The 16357-nt window shown below is 36.5% G+C and overlaps 1 protein-coding gene across 1 annotated transcript in view; it reads right to left on the bottom strand.

Annotated features, from left to right (window-relative positions):
* LOC124163049 (leucine-rich repeat-containing G-protein coupled receptor 5) overlaps positions 1-16357 on the bottom strand; it is a 287787-nt gene that overhangs the window by 155282 nt on the left and 116148 nt on the right. Inside the window, exons 5-6 of the mRNA XM_046539833.1 lie at positions 6120-6266; positions 1575-1646 (exon numbers count right to left, since the gene is read on the bottom strand). Coding sequence (XP_046395789.1) covers positions 1575-1646; positions 6120-6266 — 219 coding nt within the window. The remainder of the gene's footprint in view (positions 1-1574; positions 1647-6119; positions 6267-16357) is intronic.

Raw genomic sequence — 16357 nt, 5'->3', positions numbered from 1 at the left:
TGGCTGCTGGTTGATGCATTCACCCTGATTCACTATGTACCACTTTGCTTCCTGGGGGAATATGGGCATGATAAAGCGGAAGGGATTTCAGGGGAAAGCGACAGTGGAAAGCATTAATTTATTTCCAAAAGAACAAGAAAGCTTACCCAAAGACCCGAGTCAATTGCATTTCAGCTTGGAAATAAGACTGAAATGTCCATACATACGTCAGTAAAGTGATGGGGTAATCAGATTTTTAGGAAAAAAATGTTGAAAACACTAAACGTTTGGTGCGAGAAACGAAGTGCATGATGTTTTCACGAAATTAGAAAACATTATCTCATAACTGTATCCCGTCGAATAATAGCCACAAAAATAGGCTTTAAATGCTATAATTCCAAGAAATGTCATATGAGAATCCTCTTTTTCATGCAGCATTTAATAATGCGATTCTCACCAAAGCATAAGAAACATGTTTGTTATAATCAGAATATAGCCGTCATTTTGACATGACTGATATATTACAGGCTGCAAGAAAATAATCATGACAAAAATGAATTATAGGCAAGTCACCACAGTTATTTTTCAGTTTATTTTAGCAAATGTTTAATGCTTACATTGAGAAAGCCGCACTACAATCACAGAGAATAATTTAGGTCCATGATTTAAGCACAAATGGTAATATCCACACTATTTTATTTATCACTTAACCGACCATGGTTTCGATACTTGGTGTCATTTTCAAGGAACCTTTCATGGGAAAGAATAAGTACTCTAAAATTTTCTGACGACAAAGCAGTCATAGCCTTGATAGAATATGATTTGAAGAAGACTTTGACATATATGGAAAGGACAATGGCTACATATCAACAAAAAGACTAAAATATAAGATGGTAGAACAAAACGGTATATACTTCCTGTATACACTTCGTATTATCAATATTCCTTGTGCCTCCATTTTGATGCTTTTTAAGTTTGACGAATGGCGCCTAAGACGGAATACTATTTTCAGATACACATGAGAAAAGTACTTATTTTGGATCACGTGGTCACGAACCAACCTCCTTCAATTATTGGGAAAGAAACGTCGCTTTGACATACATAGTTATCGAAAACCACCATGAAAATAATATTTAATGTCGAAGGTAATGTTCAACAAATATAAAGTCGCAAATGTAGTTATGATCCACGGGTAAACTATTCTTCAGCGTGACTGTTCCTGATTATTCCCTTTTATCCCCTTTACATTGAGTTGCACATAATTTATGCACCTAAGAACCAATTTCCTCAGCCGTAAACTATTTATTAACGAATTTAGCAAATTCTGATCAACGAGACTTTAAAGATTTCCTGCATAACTATTGGAACTCCGAATTTGACAAAAATGGACCATAATACAAAGAGGTTGAAATAAATACATGAAGAGGATAAGATAAACAGTTCCAAGGAATTCGACGAAAAAAGGCTGAAAAAATAGGAAAAGTATTGTATTGTATTCCTCGTGTAAATTAATTCTTATTACTTACTATTCCTCATGTAAAAGTAATTTACATGAGGAATACAAACATGATAAATTAAACAAGACTGATACTTACAGTATGACAAGGCTGCTCAGGCTTCCAAAGGCCTTGGCAGGCAGTGACGTCAACTTGTTGGATCCTAGATTCCTGAAACAATGCAAAAATATTCCAATTATGGCATTTCTACCCACAACACATCACTTTTAGGGATTGCTTCTCAAAGTTACTCTTGATGTAATATAAGATTACGCAAATATTTTGTATCCGACTTCATTTAAATTACATAGGCTAAAAAGTGCAAAATGTAAGTTAAAGATTTAGAACTCCCTAAGTGCAAAAGTTTAAATAATAATGATTAATGAGGCTTTACAATATGGGTCTGAATTAGGTACAATAAAATCTATTACAGAATGAATTTTTTAATAGAAAAATGTGTAGTAATTCAAAACTAAATACTTGGATTAACTTAATACTAAAAAATAAATTTAGGAATGGCACACTGCAAGATACAAAATGAATTATAAAACGCTTTATGGGAAAAGAATTTTTTCTGAGATAGCAATAAACACTGAAAAAGATAAAAATTTTAGAAATTATTTTCCCTTCCACATCAAAAACATTAAAAAACTCTACTTGTATTACTATGTATTACATGTATTACTAAAAAAACAAAGCTTTGATACCAAATAAAATGTAATTACAAACAAAGCAAAGCGGGGAACGGAAAATAAACTCTAGAAAACCAATATCGCACCTCATTTGTTAGTAACAAATTCTCTACATCAACAGTTATTCACCAAAAGCATGTAAAACACGTAATTTTCCAATATAATGACGGAAAAGCCTTTTAATCAGCACGTTTGAAATACATGAACCTGTCTGGTAATGTCACATACCCGACAATACAAACCGATTCCATTTCAATTGCACAGCCTAGGTTGTCGTTAGGTGCAGTCAAAAAAACAACACACCAAATAAATGCACATGCCAATAGCATGTGGACATTCCCATAGCCATAATCTAAATTGCTACTGGAGACCCATCACACCAGGTATCAAAATCACTGCTTCGTAAACAACAAGATTACACAAGGTACTCAATTACTTTACTCCACACAAACTAATTATCGGCCTGCGAGACGGTTAAATATCACCGATTCATTTATTGATAACAACAGATTTCCAGCAGTACTCGTATCAACCCTCGGAATTGTTAAAAGAATATTTGAAAGGGTTTTTAAGGTATCATAACATCCCCAATGTAATTATTAGGCATATACGTTTTTCCGCGTATAATAAGAGAACGAATCGCAATCAATGCCTTTCGTTTTCTTTGATGAAGGAAACTACCCCATTGTTATTGTTCATAATTTGGCCCAATTTAATGGGTGTACAATCCTCACCCTCCCTCCTTTGTATATCCTTACAAGTGCCTGCTTTGTTAAAGCAAACCCTTCCCATTTTATTCCAAAATCTACCTACCATGATCACCTCACCCGTTCAAGAAATAACATCCACTGAAACCAGTATTCCAGCTCTCTCTGTACTAAAGGTCTCAACCACTCTGCCTCGATCAACTACAGTGTTAATGAATATCTGGAGGATGCATTGTAAGGTAATTTCCTAGATGGCAACTAGAATGCCTATTTTTCTCCATGCTTCTGTTAGTATTTATTAATCCTCTGGACTCTGTTTTAATGTTGTACATATCATAGTTAAATGATTATCTTGGGAATTCCCAAGAATCTTATCCTGCTAATTTCAATATTCATGTATGTATGTAATTGTTTGTAAATTTTATATTTGACCCAAGCCTTGCAGATGTGTGTACTGCCAATGGTGAAATAAATTTATTTCGTCAATAAAAAAAAAAGCTCTGAGCCTTGAAGGTGACACTGAGGCTATCTTTTCAGATGGCTTCACACCGCGCTTCACCGCGGAAAATTGGCACACCACCACATCGATTATACGCGAAGGTTCAACGTGCCCAGATTCGCACCTCTATTCTGTTCATTCTCCGACCTTACCACAAGGGGTCTCACCATGTCAAACCATGCATGCTACGTAGAAGAGCATTGCGGACAAAGGGTTTGGTTATTCAGCACCAAGCTCAGGTCAAGGATGGAGGGTAATCGGTCGATAATTAACCCTAAAGCCCTCCGAACAACCAGTAAACCGAGTGGGTCTTATTAGGCCTTTTACCACCATATTACACGGTGGACAAGTTCCAACGCTACTACTTAGGTGAGAACGGCACGTGTTGAATTCCTAACAGGCCTCTCCACTGAAAAGATTTTTGGGTAGGTAGTTTTAAAGCCCTCGCATACCATGCTGCCGAGTGCGTTCGTGAAGAAATGAATGTAACTTATCGGTGTCAAATAGTTAAGTTTGAAATTAAAAATCCTCAAACGTTAACTGATAAATATTTCTAGTTTTATTTGAAGTTAATTTGGGGAATATGTTAAATATTACTTTCGTGGAGACTAATCGAAAACATCATATCTAGATTGCATAATATAAAACTGGGTATTATATATTAAATAGCCTATTTTATTTAGTGCTTCAGTTCCAGGACGTAAATTCACACTCAAAAATTTTACCTAAAAAAGGATAGAGGATACCAGATATAAAAAGGATACCAGAGATAAAATAGAAAAATATTAAAATAAATTGGAATACAAAAAATTCATAAAATATTCCATTTAAGGCATTTTATTAAAATAAAAATATGATATCCAATCAAGACGAATTATGTTGCGAATTAACAATTAACTATCATTCCCAATCAATTTAGTTTTCATATATATATATATATATATTGAACTGGAATGACATAATATTGTTTTGAGTTCAAATTTCATTTAATATAAAATTAGTGAAGTAAAAATTTCTAGCCAGTTTTTTTTTAAGAGAACGGGTTATAAATAATTATTGATATGAAGGGAACTGTGCACATGGAATAAAAATTATGTAGAAATTTGTAAAGTTTGGTTTTTTGTTTAAACGAACACCTAAATTTGAGAACATTTTTGCGAAGTTGGAAGTTTTCCTGATTTAAAATGTCAGATATATTCCAAGAGCAACAAATTCACGAAATTTTCCAGATTTTTCATCTTTTAACCCGGACAAGTACAAAAATGTTAGTGAAAAAACACACACAGACTACTTACGGAACACCAATAGGAATGGAGAGGGTACACCCGTACCATGAGCAAAATTCTCATTTCCCCAGGAACAAGGTCAGGTAACAACTTCACAAACACAATATCCCAAGGGGTGTTAACGCCCTCCATCAGCTCAGACGTTGAAGCTCAATTAACCGACAGATTATGGCCGTTTACCACCGTGTTACATGCCACCCTTATTAGCACAAACAAACCTCCACTACTTGCTAAGTGAGATCCAAGCCTGCCAATCGAAGGAAGGGACACAGCTGCGTAAGGCAAAACTACTTGGTTTATAGCCGTGTGGTGGGATGGAAAAAGCGATGGCATTGGAGTGTTGTCTAGTGACTTTGAAGAAGAAATCTGCACAAGCTGCCATAAACGCAAAGTCAGTGGAAAGTGTAGACCGAACGAATATTTCGCGTAGAGTAGAATTTCCGAATTAAGCATACAGAGGGGAAGATTGCGGGGATTCATGAGTACCGTTCCATCGGTCATTTTTTGTCCTATTTAGTAATGCAATGCATGCCTCAAACTTGAAATGTTCACGGCTGATCCTTATCGAATCTGCCTGTGTCTCAAATATTAAAATTTTTAAAACAGAGAATATTGAGGTAAAATTTTCATATTTGAAATAGAGGCAAGTTTAACTCTGTTCACCCTAAAATTTTCAAGGTGATAGCTTTAGTATTATTCAAGTTATATATCAAGGGAGTAATACCGGCGAAGCAGGATTAATGCAGCCTTCTTAAATTAAATCTGGAGGCACACACGAATTTATGTGACTTCACGGAAGAGTGAGCTTTCCCGGCTTGCTAAATGTTTTTTTAAATCATAGAATACGAAATTCTCCTTGGGAATGTAATACGGGGATGTAATTTTAAAAATGGATTCGGATTGAGTTTTCATTTTCATACAATATTTTTAATATTTAATTTATATTGCCGCTTAGTATTCAAATTTAATATGTCAGAAAAAAATCTTCCTTATGGATCTCCTACAAAAACTGCTGAGGCAAACTATACACTGGATTGTGCTTCTTTTTAAAAGTATTTTATAAATCAAAAAATAAGAAAAATATAAGTAAAGAATAAAAAAGTTTTTTGATGTAAATCGGGAAAGAAAACTTTTAATTTTCTCCAAGGAAAAATGCCAATTAGACGCATTCCCCACAGTAACTATTAACGGTATTTTTTTTTGGAAACAATAGGGTAAAGAATATAAATCAAGTGATTATTGCCGGGCCTTTCTTTTAAATGCGATCTCAAAACAGCATTAAAATGGGGTAGATTTAATGTAAATATGATGGATTTCTAATGATTGCGGATTGTTATTATGACAGCCTGTGAGGGTTGAATTTCCTGGCAGGTTGTTTGGGAGAGGAATTACGCTGAAGGGTGTTAGAATGCAGTGTTTATGTATCATCATCCAGATTTTTGTTTTGCAGTGTGACTCACAGAGCCTCGAGTCCCCGCAGTGGTTCAAGGGCCTCCGTGGGGACTGTTTGTAGTCTGTTGCCGTTGAGGCGAAGTCTCCGCAGTGTGCTGGCCTGACCCAGGAAGGCATCCGCCCGCACTTCGGCTATCTCGTTCTGGTCCAAGTGCCTGTACGCGCAGACGCACACATATCATTCATATACACAAGTATTCTTCGCTGTGCAATATATTCATCCATTCTTTTGACTAATGTCCTCTCTCACTGATCAGGGCCGGGTAAAATGACAATGGATGGGGCATAAACCGAGGTATTTTACCATAGTCTTCTTGAATATTGATGATAAGTATAATATTGTGATAATATGGGTAAATATAAGAGATAGAAATAGAAAATAGGTAGGAATAATAGTTTAATAATGATATATTGAAATTTAGAGCAAAATAGTGTATTTTTTAACATTTAGGTGATAACTTGATAGCAGAAGGATTTAATTCAGGGAGTACGTTTTCTTAAAAAGGATGTTTTTCCTGCTATATATGACAAAAGTCTTCTTAAAGTATGATGATAACTATAATATTGTGATAATATACGTAAAGATAAGAAATAGATATAAAAATAAGTAGAAATAATAGTTTAATAACGATATATTGAAATTTATAACAAAAAAGTGTATTTTTTAACATTTAGGTAATAACTTGATTGAAGAAGGATTTAATTCAGGGAGTACGTTTTCTTAAAAAGGATGTTTTTCTTGGTACATATGACCACAGTCATCTAGAATTATGATGATAAGTATAATTTTGTGATAATATAGGTAAAGATAAGAGATAGATATAGAAAATAGGTAGGAATAATAGTTTAATAACGATATATTGAAATTTAGAACAAAATAGTGTATTTTTTTAACATTTAGGTAACTCGATTGCAGAATGATTTAATTCAGAGAGTACGTTTTCTTAAAAATGATGTTTTTCTTGCTATACATGGGGTAGAGAGAAATAGAGTCGAAATTTTAACCCTGGATGGATGATGTCATAAGGAACCAACATTTCTGATGATTTTTAGGTCGAAAACACACTATTTTTAAACTGCAGAATGCGTTAGCCAAGCGATCCGATTGACAGGGAGTTTGCCCTATTGCCGCATGCCTTAATCTCGGCCACTTAAATTATTCGAAAACATGAATTGTCCAGAGTATCCGGCAACATGTCTAACTCGCGTTAAATCTGAGCGCTTGGATAACAGTTTATGCAGTTTATTAATGGTTCATTTTCGACCTTATCATCAACAGTAATTTTGGTTCCTAATGGCATCAGCTAACCAGGGTTAACATTTTTAGCCCAATTTTTCTCCACCCTGAATAAACAAGAAATATCCTGTAATTTTTTCCACTTATAAAACCATCATAACTCAACTTCTCCTCGTAAAATTTTAAGCAATTTCATACTTCCCTCTTTTATTTAGAATATGTTCTGCTGAGATACGAAAAATGAAAGCCACAAATACCCAGATGTTTGTGATTATTGTGTGTGTATTTTCTCTGGTATATCCACAGAGAAAATACCCCGAGTTTTTCATATTCGGCTGGCGTCAAACACTACCCTCTCTTCATGTGTGTATGCAAATTTATATAAAGGCGAAAGGACTGATTTAAAAATCATTAGCATTAAAAAAAATTAGGGGGTACAACCGTTCCCTCGAGAGTTTAGGCTGCGTGAGTGGAAATTTTACAGTTCAGTAAAAGAAGAATTGTACATACAGTTACTCTCATGAGGACTTGAAAACATTTTAAACAAAGGGAATAAATAGCTAAAATGATTTTACCAATTTCGCTGAGTAATTTAACAAAAAAATTATAGGTTTATTAAAATGGAGGAAACTGAACACAGTTCAAAAATTATCTTCCAATCGGTATTTCTATTAATTTAGCCAACTCTGAAATTTTTTAATGACAGAGTATTTAATTTTATTCTAATTTATTCAATATAAATACATTTTATTTCTTCAATATGAGTACTTTTTACATTATTACCGGGATTCAAGAGGAATCTATGCGTAGTATCCGGCTTGTTTTACGAAAGTATTCTACCAGTTAAGGCGATTTTGTGTTAAGCATTTGCGAATTATGTATTTTGGCCGTCTCCCCTCCTAACGAGCACTTCCCTTTTTTATAGGGTGGTTTCCTTTTATTTTTTTACTGTCTAAATCGAAAAATTATTATTCCTTGATTACGCATTTAACACTTTTAGATTTTTAAATAACGATATCTACTTTACGCGATAAAATGAAAAGTAAAAAGTTCCAAGCGCGCGAAAACGCGACGGCTAAGTATAAATTATGGGAAAAGCCCGTGTGACGTATTTCTGGTTCCCGCTGCCGCCCTGTGGGGTGATCTTGAGGCGAGGCATGAGCGCTGATACGACGCAGGCTGCTAGCAGGTAGCAGAGTACCCTGCTAGCAGGTAGCGATTGGCTTAAATATGGATTATTACTACCTTATCAAACGATGGACTTTCCGGCCATAGGCAGTATTAATAGGTGATTATTAAGATATTTTTCCTTTAAGTCTGTGCCTCATCCATGCATTGGTAATCTCAGACAATGTAAAACTCCTATCTACTCGTATAGAAACTAGGTTCCTGTGACGTCACGTGGAGTGGCATCGCATGGGCGCCAATCTGGCCTTTTTCTATTACAGTTACAATTGACCATTGCCATTCGTTTAAACTGGGATTTCTAAAACCAAATAATTCGTATGTTATGAATACACTAATGGTGGGTAACGAATCGCAATCAATGCCTTTCGTTTTCTTTGATGAAGGAAACTACCCTGTTATTATTAATTTAATGTTGCCACTTTAAAATCTGGATATGCTCCACAATTCTCCTTCTATTCCACATAACTCCTCAATATGATTGGAAAACACTTCTATTTTTATCGAATCCATTTTGGATAAATTACTTCAAAATCTTGGACGATCTGTGTACGCTATGTGGCAACACGGGATTAGCAACGTGATTAACACTAGAATGCCCGGCTGGGTCAAATTGACCCAATTTTAGAATATTCATGTTGATAATTTTGAAACGAAGAAAAATTTTAGACTCATATTTCGTGACTTTTAATTATTTAGTTTGGTTTACTACTGTGCAAAAGTTAGGCTTGATATTGTTATTTTTTCTCGTCACTCACTGCCGTGCCCGGAAGAGTCATTTCAACCCAGACCATCTAATTTGTTTCTACTGTTCCTTTGCGTTCATTGTAAATGTGTGTTTTATACTGAATTTTTTGTCAAAAATATATGTATTTTTTTAAATCCTGACACCATTGATATTCATTGTGCCTCCCAAACACATCAGTGAAAAAGTGATACGTATTCACAAAGTTGTGGAAGCTAGTTTCCCATAACAACATAGAGATAGTTGAACCAGTGGCGCAGTGAGGGGGGGGGGGGGGGCGGGTTTGGTGGATAAACCCCCCCCCAGTGCTCTTAGGAATTTTTAAGTTTAATCCATTTTAATTATTTGGATCAGTATTACTCATATACTAGAGTTAGGATTTATCAAATATCCCTTAGAAAGCAGTAAAACTCGCCATTTTGAACAATTTTTTCTTAAAGGATGATGATTCTCTTTTCTTTTCTTTGAGGATGGCCCCCATAACTCCTGCTTACCCTGGCAGATATGCAATATCCCAACACACCTAAGTATTAGTTACCCTAAAACTCCCCTAGCCTTAATTTCCAGCTGCGCCCCTGAGTTGAGCAACTAAAATTTTAATATTTTTCGTCTAATTATATTTTCTACTGCCCTCCCAAATGCTTTATAATTAACATTAATAAAATGACTGGGAAGAAATTAAATATTTTGAGTAAATTATGCAAACCTGGTCATATTGGGTCAAATTGACCTACTATGGCATAATAGGGCATAAGGATTGGTCGGGCATCATAGTGTTAAGATGTTACTTAAGTTAATCACTATTTCATTCGCAAAGGGGCTCTATCAAGCTATTTCCGCGCACCTGGGTATGACTTCGTATTCGTTTGTGAAAGAAAGTTGAGCTGCATCGTGTTCAGAGTAAAGAGTCACAGTAAGCTCGTCCCTCCCACTTTTAAACCTTTCTTTCCCAAAATCCCTTTTAACAGCATCAGTCCGAACTCGTACAATCACCTTCGTTCTTCCGCTACCGTTGTTTGAAGCCGAAGTCCTCTTAAAAGAGTTTCAACTAGGTATACGCTCGTAGACTACCGACGGAATTGCTTTCGGACTTCCCACACTCCCTACAACGGAAAACTTCAAACAAGAGAACTGAGTAAAGACGGCAAAGGCGATAGGGGACTTGGTAAACACATCAAAGCTGATTGAAACACCCAATTGAAACTTGAGGCAATAGATTTGGTTGGACTAGGAGTAAAAAAAAATGGCCTACTTTAGGGGAAAATCGATATAATCTTGCTGCCGAAGCGATTGCAACTCGCAACTCATAGTTAGGGAGATGAAGAGGAAATTGTAGCTGTAGGGTGGATGAAGTAGAGAATCACCGAAATCCTACATGAACAATATATTCAATCCTTATGAATAATTTCTAAAGTGACAGGATGAATATGGGAAATAATTCACTGCATCGGAAATTAAGGTCGCGAGAATTAACTTAACATTAAGTAAAAGATATAGTATCCGGCGCAATTCGGTGGTAATATTTGAAAAACCATCATAATGAAAGCTTTTGTGCATTTTTACACTTCATTTCTAGCAACCCAGATTCCGGCTCGTAATGCCATTTTGAAGACTTTTCTGGGTTTTTTGGTCGAAAATGGCATTATGTGCCAAAACCTGGGTTGATAGAAATAGAGAAGTATAGAAATAGACAATTGCTTTCATTAAGTTAAATAATTAACTAATATTAACACAACAGAAATATTTCATTTATATTGGCGTAATAATTTTACCATTGCGATGGATTACCATCAAAGTAGTGAACACGACGTTGCTCGGTTATTAGTACCTAATTGTTGGTAATTAGCTATGTTGCTTAGTGAAAGAGAGGTAATATTTCGCAATCGTCCGGCCACCGATGTATATTCACCGAGCATATGGGATTCAGCGCAGAAACACTCAATCCGTGAACTTAATAAAATAAAGGAAAGCTGCGCAATTCATTAAAAACTGCTACAGACGTACAGAAAGCTTTACGTAGTTGTTCAACGAATTAGGCTGGGAGCAGTTAGAGAATCTGAGTCTTCGCGCTAGATTTAGATTGATCGAACAATTGAGAACAGATATCTTATAGAGCGACACGGAGCACATAATATTGGAACCCCACTATATTTCCAGGTCCAACAGAAAAGATAAATTGAGGAAGATTTTGCGGCATGAGGAATTCGTTTTTCCCCCGACCAATTAAGGATTTTAATAAATGGTAGCCGTAATTTCGTTAGAGAACATCCCTTTCATTTATAAACGGCTGGTGTCGTAACACCACCGCCACACGTCTTTAAAAGCGGCTTGCAGGGTAGTACGTAGATGTAAATGAAGGCTTCTTCCGAAACACTTATTTATTTATTGGTTTTCATAGTTTTCCCAACAAATTACAGGAAAAACACAATTGATAGAAAGTATCTAAACATAACACAAAAATACAATCCCAGTTTTTTAGAATAAAACACATCAAATTTAGTCGTCATAGTTCATTAACAATATGAGAGCCTTACACTCATTTCTTTGTTGAAAAAAATTAAGTTCATTACAATATTTATTATATGTGTTACAAATTCTACGCAATGGTGAATTTTTTGCATAATCATGTTTCGCATAACTTTAGTAAAACTAAGATTTGGGCCTCAAATTAACATTTGAAGCATAAACATTTTAACTCGCCAAACAAAACTGGCATTCACCAATATTTATAATGTCAAATAAATACATGAGACCTTTAACATGCCTTCTCTTTTCTAAACTTTGACAGTTAAGCAGTTTCAAAAAGCTTTTATACGGTAAATAATTCTCTTGAGCATAATATGGATAAAGTGAGACGAATTAAAAGATCAATTTTTGAGTTCGCTCAAGCGTAAACTATTGAAAGCAAAAGGAAGAAAAAAATAATTTAAAAGCCGTTCAAGCGATGTAGTCGAGTCTATGAATGTTCTTTGGAGGGTGGAGGGGGACTAGGCTTTAATTGCTCGAGCAATTTAAAACAGATATTTTTCAGAGCAACACGGAGAACATCACATTATAACGCCATTATATTTATAGGTCCGGCAGAAACGATAAATTAAGAGAGATATTTCATCGAACGGATAGGTATGGGAATTAGTTTTTCCACATAAATATAATTTACTTTAATGAATGCTTTTCATGAATAATTAGGTTATTGCATTTCCTTTTTATGTGTAAATGGTTGGTGTCCCAACATCCACGGCCACACTCCCATTGAGACGGCTTGCGGGGCAGTATGCAGATATAGACACAGATAACGAAGGCAAAGCGTTTTCCTGGCACTGAGATAGGTTCCGACGGGAGGCGCGTATTGATCCGAGCTAGGAGTAAGTGAAGCCGTTTATGTCGAGGAAAGTATGGACCTGTTGCGCGTGTTTGAGAAAGCTCTCGACGCCTTTAGGAATGAAGAAACATTTTAGTTCCTTCAAAGAAATTCATAATACCAGGGGTCGTCAACCTTTTCATGCCTACGGGGCCGCATTTTATCAGCCCTGATTCTGATTCCATGCCTTCTTTTGGAGACAAAATTTTGTTTTAAGCCAGTAAAAGTCTACTTTTTCCAATAATCCAATATTCGCATACTTTGTACACTAAACATTCCGTTATTGATTCGTGAATTGTGATAAGCGGGCATACTGAAGGAGTAATAAGTTTTTTTTTTAAACTTCAGTTTTTCCTTAGCGAAGAATTATCGGGATTTTCACCGGTTTAAATCGTTGTTAATCACCAAAATTTCAACGGATGACTCGTCCATCATCATCAGAGTGAATGAATGAGCTTGTGTGAGCAAAACATTCTGAGATATAACTATAAACTGCCACAACAATACACCTTAACTTTATAGCTACTTTTTAACGTTTTTTTGCTAATATTGAAATGAAAGGTAGTTGACTTGTCCACAATTATTCAATGCGTACGATGCGTTTCGGCTCACAAAGCCATCATATGGTACATGAGAACATCACATTAATATCTATGAGGAAGGGGTTGGGGAGGATTTGACAAGTTTGAGGAAGTGGTTGAAAACAGCACCCCTTCCTCAAACTTGTCAAATCCTCCCTCCAGCACCCCACCGCCACCGTGGCCACCAAGCTGTATTATTATTACTGGCGTTAGCAAAGCTATAACTATATCAAACCGATATAAATATTCCTATCAAGACAGGAAAATAAAAGTATGTCTCTAATCATTGTATGCGGACCAAGCTTTCCATTCTCAGATGTAATGTCTGTTTTTTCCAGGCGAAAAATAGCAGTGAAGATTTCTCGATTTTTTTCACCGGGTAAGGTCCTCCATATTTCCTTCCAATGTTCTGATTTGCAACTCGCCTATCGTCAGGTATTCAGGATTTCCAATTCATCTCAGAATTAATACTCAACGCTATTAAAAACATCCTGAAGGACCTTGATATGGAGGGACGTAAGGAGGAATCCTTGATATGGAGCACCTTACCCCGTGCGAAACCCAAGAAATCTTCACTGATTCTCTATTCCATGTTTTAACTGTTAAATTCTATCATCTAGCGATTTGATCGATGGATTTTTCTTCCTTATAGGAAAATCCACTAAAATCGCTGGCACATTAATTGCGTAAGCTTGGTTTCGCTAATAGTAGGGCCCCCTTCGCTTCTATAGCGTTGGGGTGTTTTTCCCTCGTCCCGTCCCTTCCGTCCCTTTCCCTTCCCAGAGGCGTCGTCGGGCTCCTATCGCGGCGGCGCCTCATTCCTTTTCCCTTCCTCTCCAGCCCCTCCCCGGGTGATCGGGCCACGGGCTTGGTTCCCGGCCCCGGTGTGTTGTATCCTTCGAAGGGTTCGCCCAGAACCCTCATACTCTCTGTTAAATTCTATCATCTAAAGGCCTGTTTACACGATACATTAACACGTACGAGTTAATGTACGTTTGCGTGAATGATTCTTGTGGACCGGAACGGAACATGTACGAATGCATGAACCAAATTAGAACAGGTTCTATTTTCTGTGCATGCATTGGCACAAGTTGGGTGGTTACACGGTGCATTTTGGCGTTCATTCTCGCGTTCATACATTTAGACATTAACCCGTACGTGTTAATGCACCGTGTAAACAGGCCTTAACGATTTGATCGTTGGATTATTCTTCCTCATAGGATATTCCTCCAAAATTGTTAGAATAGCTATGGCTGTTGCCTGGTTTCGCTGATGGTAGGACCCGCCCGCCTTTGTGACGATACGAGATTCCTCGTCCCATCCCTTCCTTCCCTATCCCGTCCCAGCAGGCGTCGTCGGGCTCCTATCGCGGCGGCGCACAGTGGGCTGAAATCGAAAAAAGCTGGACAAAACCTCGAAAATGGTTTTTTTGAGTATGGAAGTTGAAACTTTGCAAAGTTGTTGCCAACACATTGGTGCATTTTTTGACGCAAAATATTTTTCATAGGCTAATTTTTTATATAAAATACACAGCCTCAAAGTTGAACAAATTTGGCGCAAATTGCCCGCTTTGAATTTTTTTCGAAATTCAGCATGTTTAAACTAATGTCACACCTTTAGTAGTAATTCAATAGCAACAAAAATTTATAAAATTGTTAAACGGTTTGTTATCATCGATTACTATTAACTTTCACGACTTAGTTGTTGTATTTGTGACCAATGCGATACAAAATGGCGGACCCTGTTTTTCGTCGAATTTTTGTGTTTACGTAGGATTTTAAAAAAAGGATCACCGAGTTACCTCGAGATATTTACACCACATATACAACAAAGTATATAGATTATGATAATCGGAAGTACAGCTGCGACCACCTGCGACGCCGAAATTAAGATCGATGTTTCGAACGTGCGGCACCGCCCGGAGCTGGCTGCTGGCCACGGGAATTGCCGTACTCGACGGATGTTGGATAGTGAATCATTTTAAGCAAATTTATTGTATAAAAGCTATGATATATTATTACTAAATTTATTTTCCTTTTGTTGTAATCTGATTTCTTTACTGTCTTGTAATATTTATCGTCGATGCAGTACAAAATGGCGGACGCTAATTTCAGTAACATTTTTGCCCGTGTGTAGCTGTATAAAAAGGAGGACACCGAGTTGCTCTCAGATATTTACATCGTAATTGCATCAAGCCTTTTAGAGTCTTCATCCACAGAATTAATCTGAGACCGTTCGCCACAAACTAAATAAAATCGATGTTTTTACCGTGCCGCGCAGTCCGCGGCTGCTCCCTGGGCTCATGAAATGTTGTGACGCAGCGTACATTATAAAGCGCTATGAATGCAAAGCCTTTGCTGAGGATGTATTTAATGTTATTTTTAACTGTATAGACTTTTAGGTTTCTTTCTCAGTCCTTCCATTTTGATAAAAGGTTATCAATGAATATCTAAATTACTGTTGAACTTACCCTATGTACATGTAATAGCAACACTCCGAGTCGGTTGAAGAACAGTCGCTTTCACTTCCAGACTACAGGATTTCTGGGTCATCGTCATTTAGTAACAGTAAATTTCTCACATAATGAAGTTGGTGTTGTACAAAAGGAAAGAAATAGGAAGGAATGGATCACTCAGAGCATGATAGATAAAATGGAGGAAAGGAGAAAGTGGAAAAATGTTCACACTGAAGAAGGAAAAGGGCAATATAGGAAACTTAACAATGAACTACGAAGATTAACTGATAAGGCAAGAGAGGAGTGGATGGAGAGAGAATGCGAAAAGATGGAAGTCCTAGAAGAACAAGGGAGATTGGAAGAAATATATAAAACAGCTAAAAAGTTCACAGAAAGAGAGCCAAAGAAAATAAGTAAACAAGGTATGTTAAATAAATACGGAAAGATAACAACAGGTGTTGAGGAAAACAAAAAAATATGGAAAGAATATGTGAAAGAACTATATGATAGTAAAGATGATCATTCTGAGATGGAGCTGGAAGAGGAATGGGAATGTGAAGAGGTGAATAGAGGACCAAACATACTGAGAAGAGAAGTGGAAAAGGCAATCAAGGATCTCAAGGAAAGGAAAGCAATGGGATGCGATAGAATACCATCAGAAGCATTAAAGAACCTAGGTAAC

This window comes from Ischnura elegans, chromosome 7 (assembly GCF_921293095.1).
Source record: "Ischnura elegans chromosome 7, ioIscEleg1.1, whole genome shotgun sequence".
Classification (NCBI taxonomy): Eukaryota; Metazoa; Arthropoda; class Insecta; order Odonata; family Coenagrionidae; genus Ischnura; species Ischnura elegans.
Note: the sequence above shows the minus strand (reverse complement) of the source record. Positions and strands in the feature narration are given on the sequence as shown.